Source organism: Saccostrea echinata, unplaced genomic scaffold, assembly GCF_033153115.1.
Source record: "Saccostrea echinata isolate AGI-Se365-2 ecotype Australia unplaced genomic scaffold, CSIRO_AGI_Sech_v1 ptg000014l, whole genome shotgun sequence".
In the NCBI taxonomy this organism is placed as follows: Eukaryota; Metazoa; Mollusca; class Bivalvia; order Ostreida; family Ostreidae; genus Saccostrea; species Saccostrea echinata.
The window spans coordinates 2,174,717-2,195,219 of NW_026889763.1; the positions used below are offsets into that span (position 1 = coordinate 2,174,717).

At 33.0% G+C, this 20,503-nt stretch overlaps 2 protein-coding genes across 2 annotated transcripts in view; one reads left to right on the plus strand and one right to left on the minus strand.

Moving 5' to 3' along the window:
- The window catches only part of LOC133186628 (26S proteasome non-ATPase regulatory subunit 1-like), a 110,776-nt gene that overhangs the window by 48,698 nt on the left and 41,575 nt on the right, over positions 1 to 20,503 (minus strand). The gene's annotated exons all lie outside the window — the stretch shown is intronic.
- LOC133186626 (uncharacterized) lies at positions 11,259 to 19,778 on the plus strand. The gene is made up of 2 exons (XM_061321862.1): positions 11,259 to 11,770; positions 17,135 to 19,778. The coding sequence occupies exons 1-2, from the start codon at positions 11,410 to 11,412 to the stop codon at positions 19,408 to 19,410; spliced, it is 2,637 nt and encodes an 878-aa protein (XP_061177846.1). The 5' UTR covers positions 11,259 to 11,409; the 3' UTR covers positions 19,411 to 19,778.

Below are 20,503 nucleotides of genomic sequence, written 5' to 3' on the forward strand. Positions count from 1 at the left end.
CTAAGCTTTGTAACAGAGATTTCCTAAATGTGACTCTGTCTAATATATAAGTATACTACAAAAGTTACAGATCTACAAAAGTCAGACCTTATAACTGACAGCAATGATTTCTTTCACTGACATAAGTATTAAAACTGGCACATTGTGCTTAAATCTTATTTCTGTACATGCTAAAGCTAATGAGGGCTTCTCAAAGTCTGCTGATGTGTTAGTTGCAATGAGAGCCCAGTATGCTCCAGACTTTTCTCAAGTGCAGTTTTCTTCAAACTCTTGTCATCAAATTGAGGCAATTACAACTCATCAAGACATTACACTGTGCATCTGGTAGCAGCAGAAAGCCCTAAGTTTAAAGGGGCATCCTATAATTTATCTCATCCTCTGCCCTGTAAAACCAAATTAAGCTTGCACATTAAATACAAAACAGACTTCATAAAATTTAACAAAATTACTTATTTCCCCCTGGAGGCCAGACAGCTTAACACTGCATATTTCCAACAAGAGGCCCATGGGCCACAATGCTCACCTGATCATGAGTAACTTTGGCCTGCTGTTTTTTACTTGATTTCCTCCCCCCCCTTTGTAGTACTTATTGTGGCCCCGCCCTACCCCCAGGGGTCATGATTTGAACAATTTAGAATCTACACTACCCCAGGATGCTTCCACATAAGTTTCAGCCTTTTTGGTCCAGTTGTTCTTAGGAAGAAGATTTTTAAAGATTTTTACTACATATTTCAATGTAAAACTTGGATTCCCTATTGTGGCCCCGTCCTATCCCCGGGGGTCATGATTTGAACAATTTAGAATCTACACTACCCAAGGATGGTTCCACATAAGTTTCAGCTTTTCTGGCCCAGTGGTTCTTGAGAAGAAGATTTTTTAATGACCCCACCCAATTTTTGTATTTTCTTGATTATCTCCTCTTTGAAGAGAACTTGGCCCTTCATTTTAACAATTTAAACTCCCCTTCACCCAAGAATGCTTTGTACTAAGTTTGGTTAAAATTGGCCCAGTGGTTCTTGAGAAGAAGTTGAAAACATGAAAAGTTTACAGACGGATGGACAGACGGATGGACGACGGACAACGGGTGATCAGAAAAGCTCACTTGAGCTTTCAGCTCAGGTGAGCTAAAAATACTCCAGTCAGTATCGTACATATTTTTACCCATACAATTTTATTCTGTGTTTAAATAAATATTGGCCGACAGTACAGATACACACAAACACCTTATAAAATTCTATGGCTGTTCAGAAAAATGTTAATTATAAAGATTAAATACCATTTCATTAATTTGCCCACATGTTATCCCTGCATTTCTTGTAGGTAACACCTTTCCCACACACAAGCTAATTTAAGAATACTTGTTAAGTTCAAGGACAACAGTTTCTTTTGACAACTGAATTTAAAATTCGATTTACATAATTATTATTATTATACTACCACCTACTGCACCAACCCACCAAAAGCACTTCAGTTTCTCAATAAGCACATCAGGAAGTAAAAATATATTTGAATAGCCAATTTTCATTAAAAAAAATTAACCAGAGCCCAAATAATGCTGGAACATTAGCACTTTTAAAGTGGAAACATGATTTTTTTCAGACAAGAAGTTTGCTACTTCTACTTTCTAAATAAATATCATTAGCTAGAGAGAATTATATTGTTTAATTAAATGAATAACGAAAATTTGTTGCTATTGTATGCAGTCTCAAGTCCAAGAGAGACAACTCTAAGCTAATATCTTTCAATGAGTGACCTTTCTTTTCTTTCTATTTAAGCAAATGCATCAAAATGACATGCACTGTGGAATGCACATTGACAATCCATGTAAATTGTCATCATTTGAACTGCCAGTAAGTACCTTTTAGAAAACACCATTGTTAAAGTACAATGACATCTACTGAATCAGTGTTCCGCCAAACCACTCGAGTTTTATCTACATACCAGGTGTAAAGTAAGAGATAGAAACTGTTCTGCGTCATATGTTATTACTAAATGTTAAGCTATCAAAATGGAGAATTCAAAGAGGGGGTGAAGACACTTTCTTACAATCATTTTTCTTGTGGGAGAATATAAATTATACTGTTAGAAATATTTACTAGTTTGAACCCTATGAATTCAATTCTCTGTGTGTCATTCTTAAACCTAATTCCAGGTTAAATATGATATCTGAAGGTGTTCATATACACCTGATGCAAATCATTCTATGGGCAAGAAAAATTTACCCTCTGACCTTGGATTCATCACATAAATTCTAGAATCCCCATCATGCCACCATTCTTGAATGGCCGGGGTGGTTTTTTTTTCAACAGTCATGTGTTACGTACTTTCTAAAGTTAAAAGATAATCATTTAACATTTTTATCAAATCTCTGATGTTTTCAAATCAAGTTTTACCTCTAGTGTATTCATTTTTGAAAATCATTAGATAAAAAAATTCAAATATTTGTAGATTACTGCTTGTTGCGTTTCTTATGCGTTTCAGTATATAATGATACAGCTACCATGAAATTATAATAAACACATATATTTGAGGTAAAGATAACGATATCTCAGTTATTATATGTTCCATTATATCGTAACAATCATTAAGGCAGATGGTAAACAGGACAATTTGATAGTTAACTAGTGCTAATTGTAACGGGAACCGTTACAGATGTTCCCCAAACGGCTCCCCAATCCCTTATGATGCCCCATTCCCTACAAGCTTCAATAAATTAGACAATACTTTTGTAATATAGATGGACACTTTATTTTCAAGGGTATTTCATTGGAAAACTACTCCGATATAGCCATATGGGTATTATCCAATCAAATTTCAGCGCGTGTGCTTGCACATGTTTTCTTCATTTTTCACATTAATTATCTTATAGTGTCTCACAATACATACATTTGTTTTAAATATTAAAGAATTTCATTGAAAAATAAGAGAGATGTACCCTTTAAGTATTAGCCAATCAAAATTCAGCATACGCGCATGCATGGCCTTGCATTCAATTTTGATAGTATCATAATGTAGGAGCTCTATGTGCCTATCCATGTCATAAATTTCATCCTGTTTTGTTGAAAACCAAGGGAGTTATAGACATTTAAAGTTTCAACCAATCAGATTGCAGCACACCTGCATGCGCGTGTTTTCAAGAAATTTCCTATATAACATGTTGTAGCACCTTATAATATATACTTATATTCTAATTTTCAAAGTATTTTGTCAAAAAACAAGGAAATTATTGAGATTTTTGTATCAGCCAATCAGAGAAGAGCGCACGTGCATGCGCGTGAGTTCACGCTAATTTGACCATGTTATCTTGTCTAGACTACTAATATATCTTTATATTTTGAGTTTCAAAGCAATTCATCAAGAAATATAAAAGTTACGGCTTCATCAAGTATATCAGTCATTTCACTCATTGCACGCGCGCGCACGTGCATGCATGTGCGCGAAAATGACCTTCGTTCCGAACACCTACACAACATGCCTATTAACCCTAAAAAGGTTTCATGTCAATCGGATGAGTGGTTCTATGAGAACACTCCCGGACAAAAAAGTACCGGAGAAGAAAGTAGAAAAAAAGAAGAATAATAATAATAATAACTAGATACTTATTGCCTAGGCAATAACAGGTCTTCCGTTTTCTTGATTCTTTTGTCAACTGTTCTGAAAAAAAAGCAGAAAATGCAAAAAAAAAAAAAAAAAAAAAAAAAGTTCTCCCAGCATGGATCGAACTCAAAACCTTCGGGTTATAAGACCTGTGCGCTAACCACTAGACCACGTATTCCGATGAAGATGGAGGTAGTAAATTAATTGTTTAAGAATAAATAGGAATAAAAGCACGTGTTCTTTTGTTTGTTATGGAATGTAGTGATCAGTATTGAATAGATTGAGAAACACGATTGGTGTATAATGCAAATGCAGATTGTCGGCTTAAAAAATTATTTGAGTTGGTCTATATTTGGAATGCATTGAATTAATCATTCAGAGCCTATGATGCATTAGAACTGCAGTGTCGAGACTTTGTTTACAAATATATGAAAATGTCGGATCGGGTTCGGATGTGACTGAATATCCTGAAATAATAGGTAAGCATCTCTGTGTGGATTGAATTAAATGTAAGTAGCATGAATCAAAATTTCAGATATGCATTTTAGAAAGAAAAATGTGCCAATGAGAGAGTGAAAATTTATTTGCTGGGAAAAAATCGCTGTTTTCGACATTCATTCGATTAATATTAATTCTAAATAAAATTGAAATAAATTCCACATACTAGAGAAAGCAAGAATGCTTGGTGTTAAAATATCATATCATATCAAGAGAATCGAGTGCTATTCATAACAACTGAAGAAATAAGCGAGAAAAGCTTTAATTAATTTTTATGTTCATCAGCACCTAAATTTCAGATACGAAAAAAAGATGTAGTGTTTGCCGTTAACATTCATAATTTCTATATACTTCAGAGATTCACTGTCAAATTTTCAGGAAACTTTCTTTCAGGTATCTTCTGCAAAACCCCGAAATTTTATGTCGATTCGAGGTGTTGTATGAGTTCTAGAGAAATATTCTAGGCTGATATTAATCTGATTTTTTTTTTTTTGATTTTTTTGGGGAAGGGGAGGGGAGAAAGGGGAGTAAATTTATTATTGATTCTGACCTTTTGGTCAAAAGTCAAGGTCATCGAAGTTCAAGGTCAAGATCAAAGGTTAAGATCAAAGGTCAAGGTCATGAGAAAATCCCGGAAATAAATTTACTTTCTATGTTTTTTTTTTTACTTCATCAAGACTGAAATTACTCCAAACAAATAAAATGTTCATTCTACACCTAAATTATTCACAACTGATCATCCCTAAAAGTTTCCATGAAAAACTACTCATGTTTGAAACAACGTCCGGTTTTTAGGCCGGCACTCCCAGTGAAAATGATTTGCATGGTTTTAGTCTATCTAACATCTGCATTAGCCAAACATTTCTGTAAAAAGAAAACAAAACTTGGAAAATTCACTTTTTTTGCATCGCTTCCGGTCACGACGGAAACTGACGGCAACGTACGATTTTCACATGATGTAGAAAAACTGGTGACTGACTATCAGTCCTGAAAGTTTTAGACTTCAGTCGTTTACTGGTGCTGAGCAATTAGGTGAATAAAATCTCAATTTGAGGGCAGGAAAATACGCAACCGGAAGTGAATTATACTAAGATGTTTGACGTCAATTTAGACATCTGCAGTCTCAATAACATATATAAAAATCATTTAAAGAACTCTATATATAAGCGATATGTATGGGAAAATCCAAAAACCCTATAATGTAGTTTTTCTCTTATAACCGGAAGTTGTTGTTTTTTTGTTTCGGGTGGAACCAACACATATCAAAACTGTGAAAAAGATACAATTATATGATGCAAGTCTTATTCCAAAAGAGAATAGTTGAAATTTTCGATTTCTTTGATCACTTCCTGTGACGACCGGAAGTGACGATTGACGCTCTTAACCCAAATGATTTTGTCTACTCCTCAAGGTCTATTACTCATAAAAGTTTGGTGTCAAAATCTCTTACCGTTTCTGAGGTCTCACTCCGAAAATTTCTCATTTTACGGACACCTAAACGCGCGACCGGAAGTGAATTTTACAAAGATTTTTGACGTTACTCTAGACATTTGCAGTCCTAATAACATAAGTAAAAATCAGTTCAAATACGTCATCTATAAAAAATATTTATGGGAAAGAAAAATACCCAAATTATGTAGTTTTTCTCTTATAACCGGAAGTTGTCGTTTTTGTTTCCGGTGGGACTGACATATTTCAAAACTACAAATGAAATGCAATAACGTGATGCAAAAAAAGATTCAAAAAAGAAAAGTTGAAATTTTCGATTTCTATTATCACTTCCTGTGACAACCGGAAGTGACGGCTGACGCTCTTATCCCAAATGGTTTTGCCTACTCCTCAAGATCTATTAACCATTAGAGTTTGGTGTCTTAATCTCTTACCGTTTTTGAGATATGACTGGGACAAAATATTTTTTAAAAAGACGGAAATCGGAGATATCTGACGACCGGAAGTGAATTTTGAAAAAATGAAAAAAACGCCTGGGGGTATTTTCATTCTCTATCATTCCTGAAAATTTCAAGAAAATCCGTCCAGCCATCTCTGAGAAATCGCTCCGACAAGAAAAGGGGAAAAAAAAAAAAATAATAAAAAGAAACAGTAGAATCACTATAAGGTCTTCCGTCTGAAACGGAAGACCTTAATAATAATAAGAAACAGAGTAAAAACAATATGTTCCCAAACTTCGTTTGGGGAACATAATTAAGAAACTACCTGACACCTGAAGACTGCAGCCCTGGGGAGGGGGGGGGGGGGTAATATGTACATAATCTCTCTCTGTTCTTGGAGTTTCTCTAAATTGCCAGAAACCAAATTTTGCTTTTAGAACTTTAAAATTAAATTAGCAAAATAAATGAAAAATTCTTTATTTAGTCTAACTATTGAACTTTAAAAGATATCAAGACTCTCAAAATGTATTGCCTTAGTCTTGCAAATTGAATTTTAAAATTAATTTTAATGGTAAGAGTAGGAAATTAAAGGTTCTTATTGGAAATAATGATCTTAAATCAAATTAAATGAAAACCCCTGACTGACAATTCTTCACTACAATATTGTTTTTCAGTTCTCTGGGGGCAAACTAATTAAATGGGAGCTTTTTTAGTATTTCATGCATTGCCAATATGACCAAAATTCAAGTATTGATCATAAAAAAAAATGAAGTTATTTAAGAAGAGGGCATTCCTATTGCAAATTTTAGTCTAGAAGATTCTAAAGCACCTTTTTTTTTTTTTTTTTTTTTATACACATGTTCATTGTATATTGTACTAGATAATGTAAATATAGAAATTTCTCTCTGAGATCTGTGTTTTATGACTACATATTTATAAAGTTAAGGAATATCAAAATGAGCAAAATTTAAACTTGTTTCTAATGTCTTACTATACAATAGTTTTAATTAACCTAGATTTGCATTTTATTAATATTCCTTTACAATTTTTTTTCTCATTCAGAATCTCCACTTTGGGAAATAGTCCTTGCTGCAGGGAACTTGCGATCTTGCTAAATTTCCTTATTGATATTTTTTTTTACTGTATTCTGTCTGATTCTGTTTGGTGCACATCTTCAGTGTAAAAAAGCCTTTACCATATATAGTTCTTTATCAACTGTTTTAACTTCATGTTTGCTCGATGTCTGCTGTACAGTGCAGTATGAGTTACATGTATATGCCTGGCATCAGACTTGAATTTCACATTTCTGTTTCTTGTCAGTATAAACTATTAATAATCTGGTGATAAAAATTTATTTCCGAGTGACAATTTTATTAATTTTAATCATTTTTTCATTGTTTTAAACATATACATAAGCATGATATACCTCCAGATTTAAATTTTGCTGACAGACATTTAAAGAAACAGCTTAAATTGTTAAATATATAAAATTAATGTGTTATTTTGAAAATATTGTTTATATATATATCTGCAGGATCGCTCTAACTTTGACTGTTACTAAATGACCCATGGAATACAGATAGCCTGAAAATTGTGACAATTATCTGGTGCCAATTGGTCAGGATACAATTTGCGGATATTTAACTCTGTAGAACTATATCAGGCTGCCATGTGACGGCGAACTGCGTGTCTCGATATCAGTCAACTTGCCATTACCCATAACCTCTGGTCAATGTAATTATCCAATACTAGTAAAATGTATTATCACATACAACCAGACCTAGTAAAATTGGGTTTTCCCTTTTATTCTGATCGCTGATGGAATTATTATACACGTTATGCTAAGGTTAATCTTGATAAAGTACTAGGATGGTTTACAAGGTTGCTTACCACACTAAGCCAATAAATGTTACATCTTCCATCTTCTTTTATTGCTGTTCACTTCAGATTCAGACTCTAATATGGCATACTTAAAAGCAGGGATAAATTTACGCTTTACAGACTACACTTTTCTGCTACAAGTATTACAATTTTTAAATGTCTGTTGCAGACCACTGCAACAAATATTGCAGACATTATCTTGTTTTCTTAAGCTACAATGCATATGGGTTGTCTGAAAATTTTGTGCTCTGTGTGACTTCATTACTTCTAAATATTTATCAATAGATAATTAGATATTTGTGTCAATAACAGCAAACATCAGCAGAGGGTTTTTTTGTTCAGTAATTTTTTTTTTTTATTATCATTTTTTAATCACATGTTCTTATTTTTCTCTCTTTTTTTTTTTTGGGGGGGGGGGGAGGAGGGGGGAAGATGGGTATAATGGGGGAAGGGGATTATGCTGATAAAAGAGGTAGGAAATGAGGGAGGGTGCTGTGATCAAAAAGGGGGTGCAAGATGAAGAAAGGGAAGAAGGGGAGAAATCTCCTTTATAAACCATGCATGCGCAAGTTAGTGAGCTTTTTTTTTTCTTCTCCAACTTGAGCAATATAATCTTTTTTTTACCACTTGTAAAAAAAAAAAAAAAGAGGCCTTTCAAGTGTTTTTTTTTGTTTGTTTGTTTGTTTGTTCTTTTTTTTTTGTTTATCATCCATTCAAGAATTTTTTACTCATATTGAGGAGCCGCCACTTGCAGGTGGAGGGCTGCAAATTTAGACCTGTACTAGGCACTTACAGCCTTTAATTGAGCAGTGAGGGATCTTTTTTGTACCAGCATCTACTGCGACACAGGGTCTTAAGTGTAAATAATAAGTGACAATTTAAAAAAAAAAAAAACTAACAATGACAAATTGGAAAAAATGGTTAACTTTTAACCTGCAAATATCATAAAACTTTTTTTCTCCCTTTGCAAAAATGTCTTCAAAGTATGTGTACATTACTTCTTTGTAGATCACTGCATCAAATCAAATCTTTGCACATCATCATGGCAACCAATCAAATGCTTCTAAGTTTCTCTAAAATGCTGAAGAATTATACCAAAAAAAAAAAATCCCTGTTGCTTAGAGTGATAACACAGTGAGAATGGGAGGAAGCAATTTCACTTGATCTCACCAGTTCTACACACAGACCATGCTGATAGGACTAAAAAACTTACATCAGTATAACTTAAATTTTCAGGAATCTTAGCTTGGTACTAAATACATTTCAATATACATTTAATATTTTCATTGTGGTAAATATATACTTTTTTTTTTATAAAATACATTTGATACATAATGAGAGAGTCATCACTAAAATTGATGAAAAAGAATTTTCAGGAAATTTTATTTGATTATAGGTTATACTGGGTTTCAATTATTTACCTCATGAATATTAGCATACAAAAAAGCACTTTCAAATGATCTCCCTTCTAAGATAAAATCATAATAGTAAAATCTGCTTTACATATTGACTTTGTTACTTAAACCCATACTCTATTTCAAAAGTTCTGTGCCATCAACCAGTGCACTATCCATAAAATGTCTTACTAAATTACACATTCTCACTATATTTGGTACAAATTCTCCCACTACAGGGCTATCATTAACACAGATAAAGATCTGTTAGGGGAGTTCATCAATTATGCACTATATAAACTACTGTACCTGACCTAAAAAGTATATCTCGATCAGTAGACAAGAAGGCCAGGATAAGACTGTGTAAAAGGGAGGGTCTCTTAATGGTATAAACTGAGAGACCTGAGCAAACTGTAGCCGAGTTTAAACCTGCAACCTTAATACAGACTACCAATAAAAGCAAGCCAATATGGATCGAGGCACTCCAACATAAAGCTGATGAGAAATATTAATTTTGCACGAACTTATATCTCTTTCTCATGCTCCCCTTCAAACCTTAGTTAAGTATACAGACATTCTGTTCTTGTAAAGCTAATATGTCATGAATTTTGAGGTAAATCATTTACCATCATTGTTTAAACATTTTCTGTTAAAATTTCACATGATCAATAAAAAAAAAACTGAAAATGAAATGCCAAGCTTATCTGGTCTCTCAAACATATGTGCCTGGAAAATGGGTTAATGTGCAAAGCTATTAATCAATTAATTCTTCCCTTCACCCTGTTTTTTTAATTACTAACCAATATTTCTTCAATAATTAATTTTCATACTCAAGAAAAAAACCTAAATCCCTTAATTCATGAGTTTTATGACATTAATACTAAAAGGTATAATCCATAACTTTTACAGCAATTGGGTATTATGTCAATCAATAATGAGTGCCCAGCAAAAGGCTCTGTTAATATTGTATAGTGACATAATGGTATTCAATATTTTGCCACGGGTTATTCACTATAAATCCAGAAGATATCATGTTGGTAGTTATATACCTGGCACATTTTCATCAGCCCTTAACCCCAGGTGTGAATTAAGTCTGTGTTCTACCAAGTTACTGTTGAATTTCTGTCTGCAGATATGAACTTCTGGCAAGTTTGTAGCTGATACAGCTTAATTAACCTGCAACACTTTTGTGCATGCACGCATAAAGCCCATTACACTGCTTCTTTCTTCCAATTCAGCCTCAGTGACCTAATGGAATTGATTTGAGCAAAACCTTTTATTTTTCAAAGGATCAACAATTAACAAAAATTTCTAATATGGTTTTTTGATTCTCTTCATAAAATTGATGAACATGTATGACCCAAATGCAGAGAATGGAATTTTGACCGACATGTACTGGTCTGGTGGTTGCACATTGATTTCAATATTGATACAATAAATTACCTCTGGATTTTTGATATTTAATAATTTCATCCAAGGGGTCCCAGGAGTGATGCTTATGTGTAAACTAAAATCTGAAGGAAAAAATTAAGTAAATATCTGGATAATCAAATCAAACTTTGAAAAAAAATACTTAATACCCCCACTGCAAATTATCAAACCACATGGATGAAGCAAGGACTGAGAACATCTTGTCTGTGATCTAAAACCCACAAATGCTCAACTTTGGTAAATTTAAAAATAAATTCCGGCAATTGACTGAAGCAGAACCCTAAGCCTTGTGGGATGAAAGGAAGCAAAAGATAAGAGGATTGTTATCACCAGCAAAGGAAGGAGGAACAGAGTATTGAATGTTTGATCAAGTGAGAAATTCAGACAAAACCGTTCAGATCTGTTTTGCAATGAGTATATAGATGTCATTCACATGTATATCCAGTAATGATCTAATATAGCATGAATAGCCGAGGAGTACCTGAAAAACATTTAATCAATGGACTCAGAGAATATCTGCAGCGTAGTATTGAACTCAGATGACTCGATTCAGTCACAAAGTTAGCATCCCACTCCGCTTCCGCAGTTAAGCTTTCTTTGAGCCTGGCATTATCAATAAAGTTTACTCCAAGGAGCTAGTCAAGTGAATCTATATGTGAGCTGCACTGAGAAGAGTTGGATTTGATGTTCTTATCATGTAAGGGAAGGAAGAGTTATCCATGTTACAGTTTCCAAACATAATCCATGTTGATCAAACAGTCCATGTTGATGCAAGGCCTTACATCAGAATGAATGATTCCAACCATGTTGTTGGGTACACTATAGGCAATCTGACCAATTTTTCTTCGGTAAATATCACCCCCTCCAGCGGACCAGAACCGTTACCTCCAAAGTGGGGGGTTTTGGCCATAGTGCTGATAGTGTTCTGTACTGCCATTGGAAACCTCCTCGTCTGCATTGCTGTAATATGGGACAGGCGTCTACAGAACATGACCAATTACTTTTTGATGTCACTCGCCATTGCAGATTTCTTGGTCTCTATTTTAGTGATGCCATTTGGAATGTTAGTGGAACTCTTTGGTATGCTTTTTTTTTTTAAATATTAATTTCTGATTCATGTCTGAAAAATTTTATCCGTTGAGTTTTTCTAGTTTTTAAATTTTTTTATTTATAATAATTATAAAGCTTCATCATGTTGGTCATGAAAATTCTTAACTTTATTGTGCATAATATTAGTTAGAAATAATAACTGTGTATAGAATCTTTTTGATACATACATTTCAGTGACAATGAAATAAAAATAAAGTAAGCTGTACTTTAAAGAATTAGGAATTTTTTTAAAGATCAATGTTGGTTATCAAAAGATTTCAAATACATATCAAACATCATTGCAAATAAATAAATTGAAGAAAAATCAAAACAGAGCCCAAAAAATTTGAAATCAATCTTACAGCTATGCAAAATCTTTTCCAAAACAAATTTGTTAAAAATCAATTTCATAATCTTTTTCTTTTTTTTTTTTAATCATAAGTCAATATAAGATTTCTTCTACTTATTCAAAGCAAATATCATGTCATATCCCGTGTTATAGGGAAGGGGGGGGAGGGAGGAATTCATCCTTGTTAATTCTGAGTGTGATTAATTTTTCATTACATGTATAAGTTTAACTTTAAAATCTTAGTCAATTTCGAGCTGGAAATAACTTCTTATAACAATATATTTGTTCACTTTACAAAAATTAACATTAGAGGGTTCGAAATATCAATATTTACGCCATTTTCCCCTCAGATATTGGTATCCTTTTTCTGTGCCAATGATTTTAAAATCCAGTAACATGCATTAAACCTCATGGGAACTCTTAAAGCACTATCCTAAATTTTGGATGACATTAAAATTATAAGTTCTCATATTCTTGTTTTTTACAAAATGGCACCTTATCAATATGTTAAGTCTATAAATATTTACAATCATCATGTGAAAGGGAAACCATTAACCAAATGATTCAGTTGACTTGATTGAGTCACTTTAACAAAAATTACATTATTTTTTAAGATTCTTATTCCAGTACATACTGAAAATCTGCTTGATGTGTCATTCAAAACTCTGTTACCATCTCTAGAGGTCTCTCCTTTCTTTCCATCCAAATTTATTTCAATTAAAAGCTAAAAAAATAGTGGTATGAAAACTGAAGCAAAATTACCAAGTCCTTTACAAAAATGTACAAAACTCATCTATTACAGCTGATTATGTCTGATGAATTGATCAAAATGTCAGATATATAAGTCTCTTTAGATGATTATTACCATCCCTTCTTACACAAAAAGTAAAAACCCACCAGGAAGATTCTGTGCACTAGTCTAGCTCAATGCCCACTAATTACATCATGCTACATTTGTAGAGATAATCAGTCTGTATAGGCTTTTGCTATGGAAGATAAGTGAATTCCTATTGGAACTCTGTTTGTGCTTATGAAATGGTCAGCATCGATGGAAGTATATATCCATAATAATAAGTGGTGTCTTTGTGTGACATGTAATAAAAAAAAATTCAGTGCCCTCTTAAAGTCAATCTGACATTTTAATGCAACATTGGTAAAACTGCATTGATTTATATATAAGAGGTATTGAAAACTTATCTTCTTTTTTTGGGCCCAATATTTTTTTAAGGAGGGGGTATGTGATTTCCATACTCTATAAAATGCAACACAAGGAAACAATTCATTAGGATTTTTTCCTCCCATAAATATAATGCTTCTGATGTGGAATTGTCAAAATAGCCCACCTTAATTCAATAAATAAAATGTTTTTTAACTCTTGGGACTCACAAGAATAGCCAAATGTCATGTTACATAGCATTTAAGAAGGGCATGCAAAAACCAAACCAGACCAGTTAATGTCCCTGTAAGACTAACAAAAATAGAAATATTCAAATCTGGTCTTCATTGAGGGGGAAAAAAACCACATAATGAAGTTAAAGCATGATAATATAACTTCCCTTAAGCATGTTAAGCTTGTGTGATAAATTATATCTTTCTTTTTTTTTTCAACAACAGTGATCTTGAGCCATCTTCATCTGTCAAAGTTAACAATATCTGATGATAAAGACAGACAGTTCTTTTTTGGGTGTCTAGACAAAATCTTTTAATGATGTGATTTTTTACAGATAACATTGAAAAAAATTAGATTCATGATGGATACTGTAAGTTGCATATAGGAAATTGGCTCCTTTCTATAAAGATGGATTTTCAACCAATATTAAAACTTAATTCCAACTTATTTACTAAATTAAACAAGATGTGTTTGTGAAACACTATGCACCCGGCGGCAACAAAGTTCGAAAAAGCTATTTTTAGCATATAGGTCACAGTCAAAGTCACAAGGTCATTGACCTTGGTGTCATTTGAAAGAACTTAATTAGTGGAGTATGCATACCAAATATGAAGTCTCTATCTCCTATAGTTCAAAAGTTATGGTGAAGGTTAAAGTTGACAACAGACAGACAAACAGACAGACAGGACAAAAACAATATGCGCCCCCGATCTATCGATCCGGGCGCATAAAAAAAAAACTGACTTATTTGTTAATTAATGCACCCAAAGAAAGAGGAAAATCTGAAATAACAGAGAGAAAAAAGATTTCAAAAAATTCACCTTTTCTTGAATTTGTTTGGAAAAAAAGAGCACTGAAAAAAGATCACTATTTAACAAATATGAGGATCGGGAAACATATTTTTTTTCTGGCATGTCCACATATAATCTATTATGATACAGAGCTGATATATTATAAATTGGGCGTACTATTAGTGACTTACAGTCAACAATATCAATATAAAAGACATTGTATATCTGTCAAAAGCACAAATTGTAACTCATAAATAATTGAAGTCCATTATCTTTGATTACTTTCACAATTATCAACTCCTACACTAAAGGAATTGACATTTCTGACCTCTACCTTATATTATCGGCAGCCATGCTGTTCTTTAGATTATATTCCTATTAGATTTATAGCACCATTACAATAAGTTGTAGAACTAGCATTTACTCTTTATTATATCTGATGTATATCACAATTACCTGTAAATTAGGAAGATTAATTAATCTGTAATTTCCTGGAAATCGGAAGACTCCCAATCACTATTAATTAACCTTTAAAGGCCAATATTAATTGCATTAGTTTATGAAGGTATTCCTTTTTTTTTTTACATCTTCGATTTTTTTTCATAATAAAAAAATGAACAGAAAATATCTGAATAAGCAGATCAAATTCTACCATAAAACCCAGGCTCTAAACACTGCACATGCACTTAAAGTTTTCATCGATTCCATGAAACTTTTTTGCAGTTAGAATGAACTACCCAATTATTGTAAGCTTAGATGTCAAATAGAATAAACTAAATTTAACTAAAAAAGATATAATTTTTAATCTATCTAAGTATTAAACCAAAATAAAGTATTTTTTTTTGTCTATTTGTATGTTTTTTCCCTGACTTAGCAAGCAACAGACTGAATCTAGAATTCTTTTACAATATATTCTGTTCTAAGACCATTTTCCTTGGGGAAAATAGGCTGCAGCTGGTAATCTGTTTTGAAATTTAATTCACTAGTGTACCTCTTTATATAATATATAATTTTCTTAAATGCCCTGAAATTATGTTTTCATCAGTATTTAGAGTTTCCTAAACAAAATACAATGTTAATATGAATTCAGCCCTATATAATGAAATTGTTTCAGCATATATGAAATGGTTTCAGTAAACTTTTCCAGAATTATAATTGCCAATATTATTACTATAGTTATTCAACCATAAGTTGTTTTTTTTTTTAAATCTTAACCCCACCCCCATCCACCCCACCCCCATCCCACTAGATAAATAAATGCTCATATTGACGATGAACTGTAAAATTGCTGGTTTTTGACAAAAAATCTTTGTAATATAGAACAAGAAACTCTAAAATCTGATAATGAGAATTCATTTTGCTTATAGAATCCTTTTTTTTTCCATACTCCTTAAAACCACTGCTTCAAAATACAGCAGCAACAAATCAGAATGCTAATGGCTGATTGTTACTTATGATAGATTAATAAAGTGTGACATAGTAATAAAATATTCATTGGTATCAAGTACCTTTTTGTTTTTATCAGTAAAAAATTGAATGTTTGGCGTGCCTTGCTGATTAATATCACAACTTTAATACGGAAATACATTGCAGTTCTAGCATGTCTTTTTTGCTATGAAATACTCCAGAATGCCTCCTGCTGTTTGCTTCCATCTTGAAGATAAAATTCTTATGAATTATTTAAGTTCTGCATTCAGATTATCACAAACGCAATATTAGAATGTTCCTGCAGCAGCAATCTCAGATGTGATTTGAAATGTGATTAACAACACGTTCTATTTAAAAATTTGATATTTTTAAAAATAATTGATGAATGCAAGATTCAAACACATGTGTTTCTATCAATATTGGGATTTGTGATATTTCAGCAAAATTTATTTTCCCTCTAAAGAAAAAAATTTAAAATAAATAAATAAAACTCTGAATATTTAGGTTTTGGTATATATATATCTGTGAATTCTAATTTTATTTCCCTATTAAACACTTCCCAAATCTCTAGTATAAAACATTCTTAACTACTTAATATGCAAAAATAAAAATTTGATTGACATTTGAGTGAACTGAAATTTTATATTGGTAGCTAATGAAAGACAGGTGCCTTTAGGATAAACCAATAAATTTCACTCATATAGGTTCATTAATATTACAAACACTATAGAGATATTATACACATGAATTTCTATCAATGTTTCAAATTTGCCACATTTCCTATTCTGAATGTTCTGAAACATATCTTATGGCAATAAAATTTCCAAAGAGAATCAATAAGACAATAATTTCCATACAGTATCAATAAACCGTACGATTTCCTTTCAAAAACCCATGATTCCAAGAAACATTAAGTATGGTAGCTTGCAGTTCTCTGTTAGACAACAGAAAGGCTAAGGCGTGATCAATCTTTATTTAATTCTTTGGAGTAGTTACATGCTCTTCTGGCTACGTTGATGATGTATCTGATTTGTAAACAACTTTAGGTGTGGTAGTACCTTCAATTAAGTCCTCCAATATATCGGATTAACTTGGATGTTTATCACATTCATTTACGTACCATATATCACATAATACATAAACACTGAAATTTTACAAGTAAACACAGGATGGGTGAAAGTATGAATTTTGTAATGTTTTAATAACCAATCTATTTTCTTGTTGCACAGATTCATAATTATTTTTTTTCAAATGAATGTATTTAAAAAAAATGAATAAATGAATATCAATTGGTACATGTAAGTTCTATTCTCATGAAAAAAGGGATTTTGATTAAATTCTCACAAATACATTATGCGAGATCAATCCCAAAAATAACAAATTTCTCTTTGTTTCAGGAAACTTTCCTCTGCGACCAGAATTCTGCATTTTCTGGGTCACTACTGACGTTCTGATGTGTACAGCCTCTATTTGGCACATGTGTACAATGTCCATGGATCGCTACTTCACCCTCAAGTACCCAATGAAATATGGAAGAAACAAAACCAAAATGACTGTCGCTCTGAAAATTCTGTTTGCCTGGCTGGTATCAATAACAATTAGTAGTCCTATTTGTTTTTATGGAATTAGTGACACCAACTCAGTGTTTAACGAAGGGCAGTGTGTTCCAGCCATCCAAGACTTCGTCATCTATGGTTCAATCTTTGCTTTCTACATTCCTTTGACCATCATGTTGGTTACCTATATTTTGACCATAAGGATACTTTGGAGAAACCAGAAGCTCATGAAAATTGACAGGTCTGATACATTTATAAAATCTAGGCTGAAACATGGAGAAATATGTGAGATGAAGTCACTCTTACATCCACAGCCGGAAGACGGAGATAGAAGTAACGATACTGATGCAACAGTTCTGGGGACACAACTGAACACCCCACGCCATGATGACAAAAGTCCACAAAATCAATTATCTCTCCTTAATGAAGATCCAGCTGTCAGCTCTAATCAAGAAAACTCTCTCATTCAAACATTTCATTCTAAATATAGCATCAAGTGTGCAAATGATCCAAAACAAGATAAAGAAACTGAAATGGTTCAAATCAAAATATCCAAGTCTATTTCTAGATCTGGTAATGTGCAAAAGGCTGGAGAAATGAAGTTGGAGCAAAAAGCTTCCTCCCTTTCCTGCTTAAAAGCAACCCATTATGACTACCCTTCCTACAGCTCAATGTGTACAAAATCTCCCAAGTCACATTTACTGTTGCCATCCAGGGGAGATAACTTTCTACGCCTCAGCTCCCATGATTCCTTGGTCAAAAGATCGACAGAAAAATCTTGCTTGCATCAGGCCGTGTCATGCTCAACAGTGAACACCACTAGTTCTATCTTATCAAACTTGATCCCATGTTCAGGAAACAGTCACTTTCACAGTTGCAGTGACATTGGGAAAAAAGACCTTAAACTTGTGGAATGGAAGGAAAATTATTCCAAAATACAAAAAGAAATGGACCAAATTTTGAAAGGGGATTTTGACAAAGAAGACCTTAAATCCAGTAGACAATCAATTCTTGCTCAAGCTAAAAGTTCAAGCTCAGATGATTCTATTTGGAATAAAGAAATTTCTGATGATGAAACATATTATGACTCACATGAAAATTCTTCTAACAAGAAGGATTGTACAGAAACAGATGTAAAGCATTTGCGACAAATTATTGACAACAGGGACAAAAATGCTTGGGACGAAACTGACTCAACTTCTGATGCTTTATACTGGAGCACAAGCCAATTACTTCCAAGGACAGAAGCATCACAACAATTTTCCACAACAATCAACAACACATTTTTTCCAAAATGTGATACAGAAACAAGTTTACTGAACTCAAAACACACTAGTGGAAATGAGAATCCCTCACAATGCCTTTGTGCAAGTCGTCAGCAGTCACACTCCAGTATAAACATCAGCATATCAAGCCAGCAGTCTATGCCTCTCTCTGATTCGGGTGACTCAATTATTGATCCCTCAGATGTCTCGGACAATTCCGAGAGTTTGACAATCAAGTTGCGTCCAACAACCCTTCAAATGTACAAGTTCACAACAAAATCTCCAAGCCCCTCTAGTCCACTGATAGGATCTGGCAGCAAAATCTATGGTGGTTCTGGACACCAGCTTTGTAATGGAACAGGAAAGCATAATGGCCAAGCTGGTCACAAAATGATCAATAGAAGTTTGACCATAAACAAACTCCTCTCCAAATTCAACAAAAATCAGGGTGCTAGTCCTGTGATGTCCAAACGGGCTACCACCAATGAACGAAAAGCCTCAAAGGTGCTAGGAATTATTTTTGCCGTTTTTGTGATTCTGTGGACTCCATTTTTCATTGTGAATATTTTGTCTGTGACATGTCAGCACTGCATGCAGAATGTAACTCCAGAACTAATGTCTTTGTTCCAGTGGATGGGTTATATGGCCTCCTTGGCTAACCCCATTATTTATACCATGTTCAACACTTCATTCCGCAGGGCATTTATTCGGATCTTAAAATGTCACATTTGCATAAACGGTTCTCTGCGAGCTGCTGATCGCAGCACAATGAGTTATCCTATGTCTTTTACTGAAAGAAGGAAACATGGTGGACAGATTTCAGTGAATTATCATCATCACCACCCTTTGTGAAAAATCGTCAAAAGTATTGCTGTAATATGGATGTTTTATCTATACATCTGTATAATATGTACAATGTCAGTATTTCCTCTCAATTTTTTTATCTATACTGTCAAAATTTAAGGAAAATTTGGCAATAAGAAAATCAATCAAAATGCCTTCTATCAAACAAAATTTCATCCATGCATGCATTTTGCTGGACAATCAAAATACCTGATGGCAGGATGATTCAAAGTGATTTAATTCATTGTAAAAATGGTAAAGGTTCTCTTTGAAGACTTAAACTGAAGTCTAATTCAAGTCTAATTTTGATGCAATCAAATATTGTTCCTCACTGACCCATCTTCTTGTTGTGTTTAGCTTTTTAAATTTTAACACCAGATGTCCTTTAATAAATGTTATTTTTTTAACACAATCCATTTGTTATGAAGTTGGAACAGGCAGGGTGCTTTTAAAATGCTTCAAACTGATGGAGACACTACATCAACAATATGAAAATGTTGTTCTTCATGAACAGCTCGGAGATTGTAAACACTTAGTACATGCTACTAAAGACTTGTCTGTCTCTTTAGCTTAATTACTGAGATTTGTTGATTGGGGAGGGAGGGAAGGAAACAAATTTAAAATAGCCACATGCGTATATTCCCAATTACCAAAATTACTTGCAATAATTTGACAAATTAACTGTGTGTGTGTTCTTTCAAATTTCTGGAATGTTTGAATTGGAGTTTTTTGGCAAAACTAATTAAATAGCCAAAATGTGACTATTTTTACAAATATAATGCATTTAGCACCAATTCAAGATTTTGTTAAATATTCCCAGTAGCCAATTCTTGAGTTAAATTTTGGATATGATACACTAAAAAATAAGAATATGCAAAGTTGCCATTTCAAACCTCTATATTTTTTTTAAATAACTATGTATTTTTATGTTTTTTGTCTAGTATTATCTTACTAACAGTCAGTAACAAATCAAAATTTATCAGACCACACAACATTTCCTGATAGATCCACCTAAAAAAACACTTCATTGTCTATTCTTAGCCACTTAAATTTATGGAGTCATGAAAGAAAGATCTCAGATTTCTAAAGTAGCCTAATCATG

Excerpts from the sequence above, each read along its gene's own strand:
- LOC133186626 (XM_061321862.1), top strand. The coding sequence starts at position 11,410 with ATGTTACAGTTTCCAAACATAATCCATGTTGATCAAACAGTCCATGTT. Across the intron at positions 11,771-17,134 it reads AATGTTAGTGGAACTCTTTG|GAAACTTTCCTCTGCGACCA; the intron begins GTATGCTTTTTT and ends TCTTTGTTTCAG.